This window comes from Macrobrachium rosenbergii, chromosome 55 (assembly GCF_040412425.1).
Source record: "Macrobrachium rosenbergii isolate ZJJX-2024 chromosome 55, ASM4041242v1, whole genome shotgun sequence".
In the NCBI taxonomy this organism is placed as follows: domain Eukaryota; kingdom Metazoa; phylum Arthropoda; class Malacostraca; order Decapoda; family Palaemonidae; genus Macrobrachium; species Macrobrachium rosenbergii.
The window spans coordinates 62,846,246-62,864,180 of NC_089795.1; the positions used below are offsets into that span (position 1 = coordinate 62,846,246).

A 17,935-nucleotide genomic window follows, 5' to 3' on the forward strand; every position below is an offset into this window, starting at 1 on the left:
CAAAGTGGATCATGAATCAGTTATACAAAACCCCAGGCCATTTTGGCTATCAAAGGGGTTGTCCCAAGTAATATCAAATTTGGGCAGTCCCCGGTTATCGGTGGGGGTTCCATTCCAACAGTGTGATGATAGGCAAAGATCGCTGATAACCGTAGAGCGGCACCTCTATTAGGTATGTATTGGCGCCGGTACCCAATTATTGGCACCAATAAGTGGAAGTTGGCAATTTTCAGCACCAGAAATCGCCGAGTTCGTCGCTAGACAAGCGCCGTAAAACCTATCGCCAATAACCAAGCCCACCAAGAACCAGGGACTGCCTGTAATAATGAATCTTCAGCAGTGCCATGGTGAGGGAAATCCTCTCCTTCTGGCACCCCATTTGGAAGAAGACGGGCTAACAATTTGCGCGCTGAGATCCCAAGTCACACACAATGAAGCATCCTCTGAAAGAGAGATGGGTTGAATTAAATATGGAAAATGTGTGCATTAAGGCCCTAACAACATGCAAATGAGCATTCAGATTTTCCCTAATTATTACTGCTGATACCTCACGATAACCTACATTTGCTTGGGATATCCCGAGGGAGGTGTACAACCAGAATTCACTTATAATTCACATTTTCACTTTCAGAATTAAACTAACATGCAAAATGTGGATGACGTTGGCTTAGAGGATTTTATATGGATTCCAAGGTGGGATATGGGATGTCGTAGGAGAGTCATGTCATAGGACACATGACTGTCACGATAAGGAAATGGGAGGAGGTTTCATGATAAAAGGAAGAAATAAGGGTATAGGATGAAGGAAATACAGGCAGTCCCCGCTTAATGGCGGGGGTTCTGTTCCTCGCCAAGTGCCGCTAACCGAAAATTGTTGATAATAGCACTACTGACCCCTTAACGGCACATAAGAGCACTAATGACCTGCTTAACCGTAAATTTTGTGGCACACTTTCATAACAACTTCCTCACCATTCGTGAAGGATGCATAAAGATTTATTTTATTTTTATATATGGAAGTCACCACTGAAAATTAGCAAATTTTTAACAAGTTAACAACTGTAACACAACCGATGATAAACTTGTTAGTTACAGTAACTGATATTGGCAAACGGCTGTTTCTTGATTTGATTGTTTATGTCAGTACCTGCTGTTGTTTATGCCAGTGTCTTGCATGCAGTAGGAAGTGGTTGTTAATTATAAGAAGTACTGTAGTAATGAATTCTTAGTCATCACAAGGTGTGTAAGCTAGATTTAATGTATGAAGATTCCATTTAAACTAATTAACTTTTGCTTGTAGGCCTATTTATTAGTTAAAAGCTAACTCAAGATATGATATGCATTATCAGTGCTATCCACTGAAACTGAGACAGGCATAGGAAGCCTAGCCTAGTGTAATCAACTATAAATGCATCTTGCACTATACAGGATGTATAGGATGAAATCATGTTTTTGGACGAAATTTTAATGATAGCATGATACATGAGATCAGATGATACCTAAGTATATACAGTAAACCCCGTATTTTTGGGGGTGCGTTCCAACCCCCCCTCCCTTTAATAGTTAAAGCTTGGCCCAATTCTTGCTATCCCCCCCTCTGAAAAAGCTTAAAACTGCCTATCTTGAAAGTTCAAATACCAAATGCATACTTAAAGTATCATCCTACATCAAATATACCTTAAATTATTATCCTGTTACTGTATTAATATTTGAAATTGTATTATTGATATCATTTCAAAGTCATCTTAAACATTAGTATCCTTAAAAAAGGGATTTTGACAAAGGAAAAATCTATTTCTGAGGAAGGTCCCGTGTCACCCGGTGAAATTCCATTACAGCACGAATTTCTAGGTATAAAAATGCTAGATATACCAGAGAAAAAGAGCTTTCAGGAAAGCTGGGGTTACTACCCCCAGTCGGCGTCTTCTGGAAGACATCGGTATAAGGAAGGGTGAGTGAAATACCACTACCACGGGAAACATACTCAAAGATCTCTTATCAAAACCCCGGAACAGAGCGGTGAGCCGTTATAGCCCCTACACTCAGCGCCAGGACGGCGACACCAGCGCCACCTACCTCATTCCATGCTAGCATAACCCCAGACTTGGCACAAAAAGTAGGGGGGAGCAATAGGTGAGTTTAGGAGGGTCACGGGTGACATCGGGACCTTCCTCAGAGAAATTTTTCCTTTGTCAAAATCCCTTTTCTGAGTTTCAGTCCCGTGTCAGCGATTGAAATAGTGACATAGAATCATGCCAAGGCTGCAACTACGAGGAAAGAGGCAATCTGAAGAAAAAAACATAAATTACGAAAATAATTTTTAATCAGGGGAATCTCTTACATGTAGCAAGAACACTAAACCTAAGGCACATCAAGACTTAATACTATGAAAATGGGGAAGTCCCGACACGACGGAAGAGGCCCTAAAAATACTTAACACTACTAAAGCATATTGAAATATGAAATTTGCATGAGATAAATGCATATACAATTTTAAAGCTACACACGAAAACTTAGGCTAAACACATAGAGACAAAATCAATGGAAAATAAAATATACAGTACATATACATATATCTGGGGTACATGGAGCAAAATAAAACCGCCCAGTACCCCACAAGAAAACAATCATAACATGTCAGATTACAGTTTCCACTCAACAGAGACAAGATACATCCAATATGAGGAGCCAGGCAGTGAGGCATGATCAACCAGGAGGATAAGCAGAGAAGTAAATGAGGGCAGGCGGGGGGAAAGAACAGGATAAGGATATGATTAGTTAAGGTGGGGAGATGACACTTCCCACAGCTATGGTAGAAAATTTCAGGGCTTTGACGATTTTTAAATAGTAGCGTTTAAACACTAGAGGTGATTTCCAACCGTATATTTAGATAGTTTTGAGAAGTCCATATTACAGGAAAGTAATTAATGGAAGTAGCAACTGCTCGAATATCATGAACCTTAGGAACTGAATCTGGGTTGGCCTGTTTAATAAAATACAGAATTTGTTGTCTTATAGCATTCAGTGAAAGAGTACCACCTTTCTCCCTGATAAAAAGAGGACCCGACTTACTCTGTGAGTTCTTAAAAGGTAAGATTTAAGTGTATAAACTGGACATAAAGACTGTGGTCTTGTGGAGACCACCTTCCAAGGAGACCACCTGTCTTGTGGTCTTCGTTTTGGCCAAGAATCTAGGGTCAGGGGGAAAGGAGGACCTCTCCCGGACGGGAGGAAGTTCACAAAATTATCACCTCTAGTGGCCGATAGCTCTGAGGATTCTAGCACCTGAAGCCAAGCTAATCAGAAATAAAGTCTTCCTTAACAGATCTGTCTAAGAGCATTGAAAGCTGTCCATCTCTGATGCTAACTTAAGGACGTCATTGAAACCACGTAACAGAATGTGGGTGATACGGGTCTCAGACGAGCGCATGCTCTGGGGATAGATGAAAAATAGGAATCTGTAAGGTCGATTTAAAGCCCGTGATAGAAATACTTTCTTCAGGGCTGACTTGACTGTGGTAATAGTGGCTGGAACAGGCCTTTCTCAAACAGTGATCTAAAGAAAGAAACTCCTAAATTAGTCGTCATGATTTTGGCTTCAGATGCTTTCAGGAAGGAGGCTAACTTTTTTGACTGCTAGGTCATACTGTCTAAGAGTAGAATCTCTTTTATCTGATTCTAAAAAACAGAGTGTTGACAGGGTCAATGTTTGCTCCTTTTTGGGCTGAATTTTATAAAGTCCATAAAACTAGGGCATTCTGAATTCTTGAGGAAGCTGACACAGTCTTGTTTGTACTGTCTGGGTCAGTATGGGCCTGGGGAATCCGAAGACTCCGCAATCCCAGTTCTGAAGAAGAGGGAACAATTGCTCCAGCCAATAGGGGGCTACTTAGGCTGGTTGACCCTTGAATGTCTGAGTTTGTGTAATACTTTCAGCAGTAAATTCTATTGAGGGAACAGATAAATTTTCTCCAATTGTTCCATCTACTGTCATTGCGTCTGTATGCATCGCCTGAGGTCCAGGTTGGGCCGCGTAACAGGGAGCTTGAAGTTGCTCTCCGTGTGAACAGATCCACTGGAGACCGAACCCCGGCAAATCCATTTGAAAGACTCCCGTCCAGGGACCACTCCGTCTCCAACGGAGTAGCTCTGGACAGGAACTGGCCATCACGTTCATTACCCCAGCTAGGTGGGTGGCTGACAGGTGCCAGCCGTGGCTTGTTAAGCCAGGGAGAAGATAGCAACCATTACGGTTTACTCGACCTGAGTTGGAACTCGCCCTGTTGATGCAATGAACTACCACTGCGCTGTCCAACACCAGCCTGATATGAATCCGGTTGGGGGGATTTTCTTTAAGTTAGAAAGACCAGCCGAAGCTTCCAGGGTGTTTATGGAACTGCTGAAACATTGTGGACCCTGTTCCTTGTACTTTCTGTTTTTAGTGAATATCCCCTCCGCTTAGGGAAAGCGTCTGTGTGAAACAACTAGTGCGAGGGGGAAATTGAAGCGAACTGATTTTGGATAAGGCCTCTGACTGTGGTCAAGGCGCAGTCTTGTTTTTAAGATTCGAGGAATAGGAGACCTTGTCTCTGGGCTTGACATTGGCTTGACTCCGCCACACTGTTTATGTCTTTTAGTTTTCGCTTTTAAGAGCAGGTCCGTCACTGAGGCAAATTGAAGAGACCCAAGGACTTTTTCTTGGGGATCGGCAGTGCCGATTGATTTTGAGAAATTTCCTGGTGAGAGATGCTGTCTCTTTCCTCTTGGGAGGCGGAGAGATAACGTGTGAGAGGACAGATCCACTGGAGACCCAGCCATCAAACCGGGACTCCGAGTCAGCGGGACTTCTCTCTGTTCAGTTGAAACCCGCGACTCAGGAAGTTGATGACTATGCGGCGTAGCCTTCCTGACACTCCGAACTGTTGGTGCCCAAATTATCCAATCGTCTGCACGCCTGCTAGGGATATCCCTCGGGACCTGGAGTTGTTGCACTACGTGTCCAGCTTGGTGAGCTACCCTGGGCGCAATGTTTAGACGGAGGCATGACCCTGAAGGAGTGTAGTTTGGTTCGAGTCTGAAACCGAGGAACTGAGAGAAGTTCAGCGAATCGGACGATAATAAAAAGCACCGAAAGATCGATAGAGGTGGTGGCGGCTCCACGCAGCGAGGAGTCCGCACCTGAGCTACCGTAAGCATCACGAGCAAATTTGTCGCATTTTATGTAGAGATTTAGGCGACAGATCCAGGATCACTCTTTGCTGATCGGAGTCTTTTTGGGAACAGGAATAACCTGCCTTGAAACTTTAGGTGCCTTACTTTCTTTATTGCTTGTTTGTTGAGCTTGAATTCTGTCACATAATCCTGTAGGATTGATGAGGTGGCTGGTAAAACCTGGTTAGAGGAGGTCTTGATCCAGCTCCATCTAGTCCTTTGGACACAATGCTGTGTGCCCAAGGCTGAAGGTCCAATGGCCCCTGAACCAATAGGCGACCACCTACCTGTGTTCTCTCCAGTGGGAGTGGAGCGGTTTGTTCCCTCTACCACGTCCAGGCCTTCCTCTTGGGGGTGGTGTTTGGGTTTTCCTCTATGAGGGGCCCTGCCTCTTCCCCCCTTGCGATTCTATTAAGGCCGTGAAAGTATCCAATGCCCTCATGGGTGGGGTTGTATGCTGGCGGGCAACATACGGGCGCAGCAAGGAATGAGCTGGTTGGACCAGCACATATTGTTGGGGGTGAGCCTTGAGGTGGAGGGCTGTGCCACTGCTGAGACCGGGGCGGCTGACTACCGCCTGATGGTGGGGGCCTCTTATGTCTCCCCAAACGTTTGCCTCCTCGTCTGGGGCCGCCAGATTCTGGGGTCTTGCGCTTGTAGGCAGAAATGCCCCAGCTTAGGAGAGCGCAGACTCTGTTGGCCCTTGTAGCCTCAGCCATAACACCTTAACCTCTTCTTCTGGGAAGAGGTTAGAGCCCCCAGATCGAGCTTCCTCTTGCCAGGCTTGTTAGGCTCGGGGCGGATAGTGGCATCAGCAAAAATGAATTTTCTGCATTCCAGTCTGCCATGATGAACTCTGAAAAGGTCAGACTGAGCTGGGGCAGGGACTTAGCAAGACTGAAAAAATGGCTCGTCCACACAGGAGCGGCAGGGCTTCCGTAAGGCAGGACGGAGTTCAGGGCGGGCTAACTTAGTCCGGCATCAAACTCCGCCTTTAGCAAAGATTCCGGCAGTTTGGCTTCTGTTCACTGAACTGTGAGGAAGCACAGAAGGGGTCGGTTTCCCAACGAGTGAAAGGTGTGACTTGCGTCCACCCAGAACTTCGTCACTTCCTGGGAATACCAGGAAGTGGGGCCCGTTTCCTCAGCTCTTGTTAACGGATTACCTTCAAAGCACACGCCTCGGGCCGTAGCCAGAGCGACTTTGTTCAAGAAGCAAGGGTGCAAACTGTCTCCCAGGGCAAACATTGTGAAGTTGCCCTTGAAAGGAGTCAACTTTGTATTTTCTGCCTGCCACTCCGTCAGAGTGCGCAGGAGAGCCGACTGAGCTTGGTCCCTAGGGACGATGACAGTCTCCCTAGGAACCTTATCCGACCGAACCCATGCTTCCTCCGTTAATCTTACGAAGCCTGGGTAGGGGGGCAAGAGATCGGCGGGGAAGAATTCCAATTCCTCCAACCGTCTCGTGCCAAGACCTTCAACCGTAAGTTTGCCATCATGTTGGATGGCCCGGAGGGCGAAACGCCAAGGGTTACCGACATCGAAAGGCGGGAGGTCCGCTGTGTCGGGGATGACATACTGGGGTTCGGCTGGGGGTGGGCGAGCCATTCCCGCCAGTATATTATCATGACTGGCCAACTTTTCGGAGATCTTGGTGAATCTCGTGTCAAAATCCTCCGTGAACCTTTTAAAAAGTTGGTTCGCAAAGGCCTCTGCGTCAAAGGCAGGCTGGCGAGGAGGGCTTGGTTTTGCAGCCCTCTTACTCGCGCCTTTGCCGGAGGAACCAGACTTGCTCCCGGAGGCTACAGGTGCTGAGACCTTAGCCTTCGACGGGGGGAAGGGCGATGCCTTCTTGGAGGACGAGGACTTATAGCCCTTCGCCTTCCATGAAGTCTTCAACTTCAACTTGGGGATAGCAGACGGAGCTCTATCACCCAAGGAGGAAGACTTCACAAAACCTGCAAATGAAGAAATGGATGAAGCTGGGGAGTCAAAAAGGGGGGGGCCCGCCCCAACAACCTCACCTACCTCGCTACTTACCACCTGGTCCTGTTCAGTATTCATAGGTTCCAGGTCTAAGTCTAAGGCGGCGACGTCCTCCGAAACCTCGGCGTAGAGGATATCCACTTGGGGTGGCTGGGTCGCATCCCGGATCTGCTGGATGATGGGGGTGGCAAGATCTTCTGGCACTGCGGCCGCCACCCGTGCGCCGGGGTAGAGCAGGTCCCTCAACTTGGCATCGAGGACATAGGGCTTCCCCGACGGAACATTCCTGCCAAACCCAGCCACCCAGGCCCGGAGGGATTCCAAGGCAGACTTCTTGGAAGACTCGTCCGCCTGTAAGAAAACCAGCAATTAGCCAAGAACGAAAAAAACAGTCCGGGAACCACGTAAACAATATACAATATGAGGAGCGTAAAACGGAGGAAGACTGTCACTTACCGACTCATCCTGGACGGTTGCGCACAAGGCGAAGCAAACCTCACAACCATCAGGGTGCCAAACTACCAGGTCGTCGAGCCGGACTGCACAACCAGCGTGGGTCCGGCACACTACGTGACCGTAGGGTTGTTGGAGTGAAGTGGTACACCCCGGCTCCTCACAGCGAACAGTCTGTAAGTAGAAAAAGTACATGAACCCACCACTCTAAGCAGTCTAAAGCCGGCAAGGCCGGGAAATTCGACTACAACCGGAATACTCCGGCGGAGAAGAACTCCCTTATCATAAACTAGGCCAATAAGCTCTAAAATACACAGAGTGGAAGGTAAAAGCTTCCAGACCCCGGAATACTCCGGGGAATGAAAGGAATGAGACAACAAGAACTCACCGCAAGGGCTGCCAGTAAAAATAACGGCGGAGCCCCCGGGTGTAGAACCGGACTCACGTATATATATAAATGAGGAGAGTACTCCGTTAGATAAACACACTTATCTAAATATGTATATTCATAAACAATAACATTAAACAAGTGACGGTACAAGGGTAAATACTCCGGAGACCGGAGGGATCCGCTCCCCTTATATAATATAAATCCCTTTCTCACTTACTTCCCCGCCGGAGAAACAAGGTGGGCAAGATGCTCGTATGTTCATAACATAAGCCGGAGCAAATATATATTACCCTAGCCAAGTAACCCGACGGGGAGAAAAGAAGTGTGGGATAGAGTGTCGAACACGTTCGAGCTAACGAACCACCAACACCAACACAGCGATGCTAGGGACTGTATGGGAGGGAGCGAATCCCTCTACCAAATGGAGGAGTCCCTGAACTCGGAGAAAACGCCATCTAGCGTCACCCGCACGAGTAGAGCAAGGCTGGAGGGGTGGTGAGGGGAGGGGGTGGAGTAGGGGAGAGAGGTAGGCTACGAAGAAAGGGAACAGGAGACAGGGGGAAAAATATCACCCGCTTAACTGCACACATACACCACTCCAAGAATAATGAAACTTGGGAGGGTGGCCTACTACTAAGGGAAGCTACCCAGCCTGATGCCCGACTCCTTCCTAGGCGAAGCCTAATAGGGACCTAACCTAGTATAGGCTAGGAAAATGGAAGGAGTGCGGAGGGGAGGAGGAAGCAACAGGGAGAGAAATTTTGTGCCGAGAACCAACCGGGATCGAGAAGAGGGGGCAAGGAGGCGACTAGCCTAGAGGAAACACATCCAAAGAACTCTATTCCCCCAAAGGAAGGAAGAGAACTAAGGGGCTCACTCTGCCCACCAAAAAACGACCCCGGAGGAAACAGCAACCAAAACTCCCTCAACCTGATGATCTCCACACCAAGGGCAAGGGGATGGAAGCAAAACAAGCCTACTCCACTAAATAACCATCACACATAAAAATGGGAACAAAAATGTGCTCAATAGGGTGCGTAGCCTACCTCGGGGAAGCGGTTAGATCTGAGGCTGCCGCCACCACGAGGAGGTAAACAATGAATAAAATAAAATAAAAAGAGAGCACCATCTCCAAGAATAAAATAATTAGCCTAATACAGACCAAAAATAATAAGGAACCCAACCTGGGGGGGGGTTACCTGGACGGGGCATCACCCTCACAAAGGCCGACAGGCCAATGATACGTAAATTCGAGAAAAAAAAAAGGGGGGGGAGCCACCGCAGGGAACCCACCAGGATGGGAACCATGGGGCAAAAATACATCTATAATGACAAGGAGACAACCCCAACAGAAAAGAACTGATGGGGTCGCCTCGCGGTCGACATGGCTGGCGGAGGACGCCGTGGCGTCATAATAAGATCTCAATATTTATGAAAAGACGAGACCATAACAGCCAAAAAATAGAACAAAACCCCACAAGAAGATGGTACTTAACTTGGAGATGGTAAAGCTGCTCGATGACATGGCGAAAGATGAAATTAAATCCAAAAAAGGGGACGAGCACACAAAAGGAACAGGACACAATCACGTGCTAGAAAATGGAATGAGGTAGGTGGTGCTGGTGTCGCCGTCCTGGCGGGTGTTGAGTGTAGGGGCTGTAACGGCTCACCGCTCTGTTCCGGGGGTTTTGATAAGGAGAGGTCTTTCGAGTATGTTTCCGTGGTAGTGGTATTTCACTCACCCTTCCTTATACCGACGTCTTCCTAGAAGACGCTCGACTGGGGGTAGTAACCCCAGCTTTCCTGAAAGCTCTTTTTCTCTGGTATATCTAGCATTTTTATACGTAGAAATTCGTGCTGTAATGGAATTTCACCGGCTGACATGGGACTGAACTCAGAAATATATACATACATACTTCTAAGCCTTCCAGCCAAATCAGAGAGAAAGAGAGTTACCACTACGACTTATAATCAGCAAGGCTGGCTACGAATTTATAGCAAATAGCCTTTTTTGGGGGGGAGACAAATTCCTTATGGAGAGAAAGTGCAAAATTTTCTTGTGTCTTGTAATTTCAACTCATTATTTCACCTAAATAAAATTATTTTTGGAGAGATTTTTTTATGCCATTTTTTAGGACTATGATTCAGCTGCAAATTGAAACAAAATTGAGCAGTCTACTTTGAAAAGTGTTGGCGCTAAGCATCTTTGAACAAAAAAAGTTATAAGGAGTGCTCTGCGCATATCGCACAGGTGACTGGCACTTTTCTAACGAAAAATGTGGTGCTACTTTGTCATTCATTTTTTCATATTTTCTTTTATCCTATAACTGCAAATTTATGCATTTAAATAACTAGGTAATTTATTTGGGTATACAGTGAACCCCCCATATTCGCGGGGGATGTGTCCCACACACCCCCGCAAATAGCTAAAATCCGCGAATACTTAAAACCCCTCTGAAAACACTTAGAACTGCCCATTTTGATAGTTTAAACGCAGAAAAACCCTGTAAAAATGCATATACCTGAGTATTTTAATAGTTTTATCACAAAAAGTGCATTTATTCATGAAAATTATATGAAAATAAAGTGATTAGTGAATATTTCTCAGTGAAAAATGCTGCGAATGGGCGAAATTTCCACGAATAATGGCTAGTTATGTTCCCGCGAATGCATGAGTCCGCAAATCATGAGAACGCAAATACGGGGGGTTTACTGTACTGTGGATTTACAACGATGACTTTATCACATAGTTTGCTTTTGGCAAATTGTTTTTGGGGGAAAGTGCAAAAATTTTCTTGTATCTTGTAATTGCTACCCATTATTTCACCTACATAAAGTTATTTTTGGGGGATGTTTTCATGCCAATCAGCTGCAAAATGAAACAGAATTGAGCAGTCTACCTTGAAAACTGTCAGTGACTGGCACTTTTCTACTGGAAAAGTGACACTACTTTGTCATTAATTTTTTCATAATTTCTTTGCTATAATTACAACATTTTGTATTGTTGCAATAACTAGGTAATTTATCTTGGTGTGCTATGGATTAAAAACGAAGTCTATCACAAATAGTATCTTTTTTGATAAATGTTTTTTTTGGGGTAAATTGCAACATTTTTTTTATAATTTCTACTCGTTATTCAACCTACGTAAAAATTATTTTGGGGGGATACTTTTTGCCAATGTATAGAAAAATTATTCAGCTGCAAAATGAAACAAAATTGAGCGGTCTACCTTGAAAATTGTCAGAGCTACGCGTCTTTGAACAAAGGAAATATAAAAATGTTTATGCTTACTGCACAAGTCACTGCAGCTTTCCACTGATGTAATTGTTTATAAGTCATAATCAAAAGTGTTAACAAGCTTCCAATGTTATTTCCAACTCATATTGGGAATATTCCTATATATAAAACTTTTGTATATCTAGGAAAAGTAAAAAATACCTTTAAAATTATATATATTTATGTAGATTCTTTTGGTTTTATTTGCTAGGCAAGGTTAAGTCAGTATTTTGAGGTAGCCTACCATAGGCTAAGCATACCTTAACCCATATTTCACAGAAATCTACATACCTTTGGTCTAAAGAGATAGGTCACTGTATATTTTAGTGTGGGTGTGATGAAACATTGAATTGAATTAGGTACCAACTGTAAGGTTTATCTTTTCTATCTAATATTTTTTAATGTTCTTCAGATAATTGGGCAGTGCTGTTTGCACAGCAGTTAGCACTGAATAACAAAATATCCCTCCACGTGGCTTTCTGTCTTGTTCCCAAGTTCCTAGATGCTACTTATCGGCATTTCTACTTCCTTTTGAAAGGTAAGGTTGGGTTTTTTATATTAAAGCAAAATTAGATTTAGGTTGTATGTTACTCTCTTGGTATTCTATTTTTAATGAAATAATTTGTAAGGTTATTGTATTCATGTAGAATAGATTCACAAAGAGAAGTAAAAATTATTGTTTACGCTTAAGTAAAGCATGCTTTTAATTCCCAGTCTGTCAGGTATAAACATTGTATAATTCTTTACATAATGCTAACAACCAACTTAATCTCCATAAAGATAACATCTCAGTTTGCTTTGACTCTGCAGTGGCCAACAGTTGGGGTCTGCCCCTCCTGGGAAGTAACAAAATTCAATAAGCAATGAAGATTTATATAATGCCTAAATGACACCTTGAATCCAACTCGCTTAACTTGCAGCATACAGCAATTGCATGGAGTGAATAATAACCTATCCTAACTGGTATTTTGTACTTATCATTCAGTTTAAAGTATTAGTTTACTCATTTGATTTCAGATGTATATTAGCAAAATGAATTGCTTCTAAAAATATGTACAGTATTGTATTGTGCAGCATAGCCTAACAAAAATATAGCCAATTGCAAAAGTTTTACATGCTTGTGATTACTGTACAAGATATGTAAAGCTCAGAGAACTCATATAGTGTAAAAGAAAAAAAAGACCATTAGTATCTTTGCATAATGTTTTAACATAAGTTACAAGAGTATATGTGTATGTGAGTAAATGTTGTGCATTGCATATTTACTCAGTGCTTCAGCCAACGATATACAATAGCCTAAGCTCGAGAAGCTTATGACAGGTCCTTGGACAATGCAAAATTTTGTAAATTTTCATGTGTTGTACCTTATTAACAAAAACAGGTTTTGACGTAGCAAAAAACTATTTTTGGTGACCAAACTAATAGCAGAGAATTCTCATTTAGTTGGTCTTTTTGGCCAGGTATTGTGTCATAATGATTAACATTATGACACATGATGGAGTATATAATGGACTCAGAGATAAGAGGGCACTTTCCCTTATCTTCAGCGAAGCTGAACCAAGTTTATCCGATGTCAAAAGAACCTGCAAGAAAGAGAAGTGACTATTGCGCATGCGCATCCACCCTCTTGTTTACAACCGGGCCGTTAAAGACCAAGGAGCCATTACTCTCTGTTGGTCAATGCAGGATGATCCCTTTCCAAAATCCCATGCCTTTTTGTCAGGGAAGTGGGAGTGTTTTGAGGACTCAACAGCAACCAAATAGGTTTTCCTACATCAAAACCTGCTTGTTGATAGCGTAGTTGCTTGTTTCGTCCTCAAGGAGCTTTACAGAGAAATTGACAGGTGACAAAAAAGGCGTAAGCTCTCAATTTTTAATCCCAACACCCCAAAGGAAAAAACATTTCTGGTTCGAGGTCAAGCCACAGGTTTCAAGTCCTGTTCTTTATTTGAAACACTCTTCAGGTTTTGGTACCAAGGAACAGGAAACTGTACATGAACTTACAGTTTAGGATGTAGCTGTACAGTGGCTTGCCTAAGCATGCTGGGTTTGTCTGCAGTACTGTCGCCATTCTCCCAGCGATAGTTAGCATACTCACTGTCAATAGGACCCCTGGTTTTCTGCTGTAGCAGCTAGGGGTTAAGACTAACCATGCCACCTACTGATACACAGTATAGTTGAATTTGTTCGAGCATGTGGCACTAATTTAACTGCTGACCACCCTGTACATTTGGAGACTTCTTCAAAAGAGACATTTCATTAGAAGGCCAACGACGTACTTACTTTCCTAATATCATGTGACCTAGGAAAGGAGCGTGGATTTGCCTTTTTAATGAGAAATCATTCTCATTCCTTGTAGAGAGAGTGGTTAGTTTGTGCAAGGGTGTAGGAAAATCGGACCCTCTGGGATGTCTGCTGTGACTTCTAGGAAACCTTAAGTGCTTGAACCAGGCATAATGTCTTGTCTGCTAAACTGAGTTTTCTTATAAGAATAGATTTCGTTTTTAAAGGATCCTCATTCTTGGCCAGGAATGATGGGCCAGGGGACAATAATAATTGATGGTCAGTTGTTTGCATGATGCACCGTCCCCGTCTAAGAGAGCCCAGTTCACTAAAACATGCTCCTGATGCTAATGCAATCAAGAAGATTGCCTTTTGTAGCGTGTGCGTTGTGGTTGTATTGGGTCTGCTGAATTGAGGGGTTGATAGAAGTCTAAGCACCTTGTGTAGGGACCAAGTAATTGGAAACCTTTTGGGAGCAGGCCTTGGTAGAACAAAAGCCTGCAAAAGGGAAGTGACAACTTTTATACTGGAGTCATTCCTGAATCCATGAAGCAAGGGTTCCGTAAATGCAGCCTCGTATGCCATGACTGTTGTAACAACAAGGCATTTGTCTTCAGATGGGTATACAAGAAAAATAAAAAGTGTTTCTTATAGAAATCTCAACTGGGCTCTCAGTATGGATATAATCTAACCATATCTTCCATACGGACTGGTATTGTCAGAAAGATGATGTCCGTAATTTTTGCACTAGGTACCTAGTAATGTTGGGTGAGTAACTTTCACAATAGATATTTTTAAAAAATCCATATGTGAAGGAGGTTGCGTAAACGACTTTCCCTCCTACTGTCTGGGATAGAGCAGCAGACGATAGTGGAATTGCTCTTTTCATCCATTGTTGAAGTAATAGGAACCAATGCCTGCTTGGCCAATTTGGTGCTGTTAGTAAGCTGTTCCTTTGAAGGTTAGAAGTTTGCTCAAAACCTCCGAAATCTGGGACAATGCAATGGAGGAAAAGATATCGTCCTCTCCTTGTTCCAGTCTTTAGGAAGGTAGTTCTTGCTGTTGTTTACTGTCCAGGTTTGGAGACATATGTTATTAGTTTGTGATTCTCATACGTGGCGAACAGGTCCACTTCTGGTTGTGGAACCATGCTGGCTATTGTTTGAAAAGAGTGGTTGTCCAACATCCACTCTGTTGAGGCTGTAGTTTTTATGGCACCACAGGACCATAGAAATGGAATGATCTATCTCCCTGATCACTTTTGAAACATGTAGAATGACGAAAAATGTAAGCTTCCAGTTGTAAATGGGTACCAAAGATGTCTTACTTTATTCCAAGGTGCGAGAAGACAGAACAGAACAGCACCAACTTCAGTAGGTTAAGAAAATTAATAAAAAGATCTTGACACTTGGGAGATATCCAAGATCTTTTAGATGTGCAAGGTGTAGAGCTACTGGCAAAAGATTTAATTGCACTTGCAGAAAGAGAAAAAGAGCAGAAGAGGAAGAAGAAATTGAAGAAGAGCGAGAGCGAAATTTTATGACAAAAGCACTGGCAGAGGTTTTTGCATCATTTGAACATGGACTGAAATGTTAAGTGTTGCATGTTACTGAGTCATTTATAAAGAACGAAAAAATGCACATGCAACTGACGATGGAATACTTCTTTAAGAGAATGACCCCCTATATCTCTTAACAGGTACTTTCTTGAAACACCTAAACTAACAGAAGAAGAAATACTATGTGAAGAGGAGCGAGTTGATGATCCTGCGGCTTTATCATCCTCCTCCTCTTCCGATTTTTAGTTATACAGTACATAGCCATGAACAACCTGACACCATTCACGTATGCCAACAACGGACCGAATCTAGGTGAGTACCCCTTACAGTACAGTCTGATTCTTGTTCTTGTTATTCAGTTTCTTTTTGTACTGAATTGCCATAAGTCAGTCTGCATTGAACCTGCAGAATTAGCTGATATTAATAATTACTACTATACCATATATGTATAGAGCATACTGTAGGCTAGGCTACTGTTTACATATACGATATACCATACTTTATGCTCGGCTAACTCTTGTTAGTATTATTCAATTTTTCTTTATACTGAATTATGATAAGTCCGTCTGCATTGAACCTGGAGAATTAGCTGACATTAATAATTACTATACCATATATGTATAGAGTATACTGTGTAGTGTAGGCAAGGCTACCATATACAGTATGTATAGCTGGTACTGATTATCCTAGTGTAGGCTAGATTAATAATAATAATAATAGTAATAATAATAATATAATAGTAATACCGTAAGATTAAGTAATACGTAACTCAAAGAGAGAGAAGCTGGTTTTCTCCCCTCCATTCAGGACGGACCCAACCTCATTAAAGGGAAGATAGATGCTCAGAATTGATACTATTGAAATATTAAAAATTATATTAAAGTGCTATTGAAATTATATTAAAATGATATACAAATGCTTCAGGACAATAGTATAAGCATTTTAGAGGGTATATTTTATGATAAAGTAATGATGTATGGTACATACTAATTTTCAGATATTAAGTTTAACCCTTAAACGCCTACTGGACGTATCATACGTCGACTAAAATTGTCTGTTGGGTGTCAAGTGGACGAACCGTACGTCGACTACAAAAAATTTCAACCTTCAGTCAACTTTGACTCAACCGAAATGGTCGAAAAACGCAATTGTAAGCTAAAACTCTTACATTCTATTAATATTCAATCATGTACCTTCATTTTGCAACAAACTGGAAGTCTCTAGCACAATATTTCGATTTATGGTGAATTTTTGAAAAAAACTTTTTCCTTATGCCCGCGCGGTAACTCGGCCGAAAATTTCAGAAATTCTTTCGTCATTTTGTCGTAATTTTTGCACTGCTTTATATTAGCCGTTACATAAAGTTTTATATATGAAAATGTGTGCAATTTCATGTAAAATACAGCAAAATACAACCCATGGTTTTAGCTTTTATCAGTTTGGAAATATTTTCATATAAACCACGATAACTGCCAAAATTTCAACCTTCGGTCAACTTTGACTCAACCGAAATGGTCAAAAAACGCAATTGTAAGCTAAAAATCTTATATTCTAGTAATATTCAATCATTTACCTTCATTTTGCAACAAATTGGAAGTCTCTAGCACAATATTTCGATTTATGGTGAATTTTTGAAAAAAACTTTTTCCTTACGTCCGCGCCAGAAATTCTTTAAAATCACACGTTGTCGTAATGTTTGCACCATTTTATATTAGTCGTTACATAAAGTTTTATATATGGAAATGTACGCAATTTCATGTAGAATACAACAGAAAATAACTCATGGTTGTAGTTTTTATCAGTTGAAATATTTTCATATAAATCACGATAACTGCCAAAATTTCAACCTTCGGTCAACTTTAACTTGACCGAAATGGTCAAAAAACGCAATTACAAGCTAAAACTCTTACATTCTAGTAATATTCAATCATGTACCTTCATTTTGCAACAAACTGGAAGTCTCTAGCACAATATTTCGATTTATGGTGAATTTCTAAAAAAAAAACTTTTTCTCTCACGCTCTGCGCCACGTAACTCGGCCGAACATCTCAGAAATTCTTTCACACGTTGTCGTAATGTTTGCATCGTTTTACATTAGTCGTTACATAAACTTTTATATATGAAAATGTGCGCAATTTCATGTAGAATACAACAGAAAATAGCTCATGGTTGTAGCTTTTATCAGTTTTGAAATATTTTCACATAAATCATGATAACTGCCAAAATTTCAACCTTCGGTCAACTTTAACTCGACCGAAATGGTCGAAAAACGCAATTGTAAGCTAAAACTCTTACATTCTAGTAATATTCAATCATTTACCTTCATTTTGCAATAAATTGGAAGTCTCTAGCACAATATTTCGATTTTATGGTGAATTTTTGTAAAAAACATTTTCCTTATGTCCGCGCGGTAACTCAGCCGAACATCTCAGAAATTCTTTCGTCACGTTGTCGTAATATTTGCACCATTTTATATTAGTCGTTACATAAAGTTTTATATATAAAAATGTGTGCAATTTCATGTACAATACAACAGAAAATAACTCATGGTTATAGCTTTTATCAGTTTTGAAATATTTTCATATAAATCACGATAAATAGAAAAAATTCGACTTTCGGTCAACTTTAACTCGACCGAAATGGTCGAAAACTGCAATTGTAAGCTAAAACACTTACAGTCTTGTAATATTCAATCAATTAGCTTCACTTTTCAACAAACGGGAAGTCTCTAGCACAATATTTCGATTTATGGTGAATTTTTGAAAAAAACATTTTTT

The 17,935-nt window shown here is 42.0% G+C and overlaps 1 protein-coding gene across 4 annotated transcripts in view; it reads left to right on the top strand.

The window, feature by feature from the left end:
* The window catches only part of LOC136835337 (deoxyribodipyrimidine photo-lyase-like), a 71,613-nt gene that overhangs the window by 13,297 nt on the left and 40,381 nt on the right, over positions 1–17,935 (top strand). For all 4 annotated transcript variants that reach the window (XM_067098703.1, XM_067098700.1, XM_067098704.1 and 1 more), the window contains exon 4: positions 11,730–11,855. In XM_067098703.1, coding sequence (XP_066954804.1) covers positions 11,730–11,855 — 126 coding nt within the window. The remainder of the gene's footprint in view (positions 1–11,729; positions 11,856–17,935) is intronic.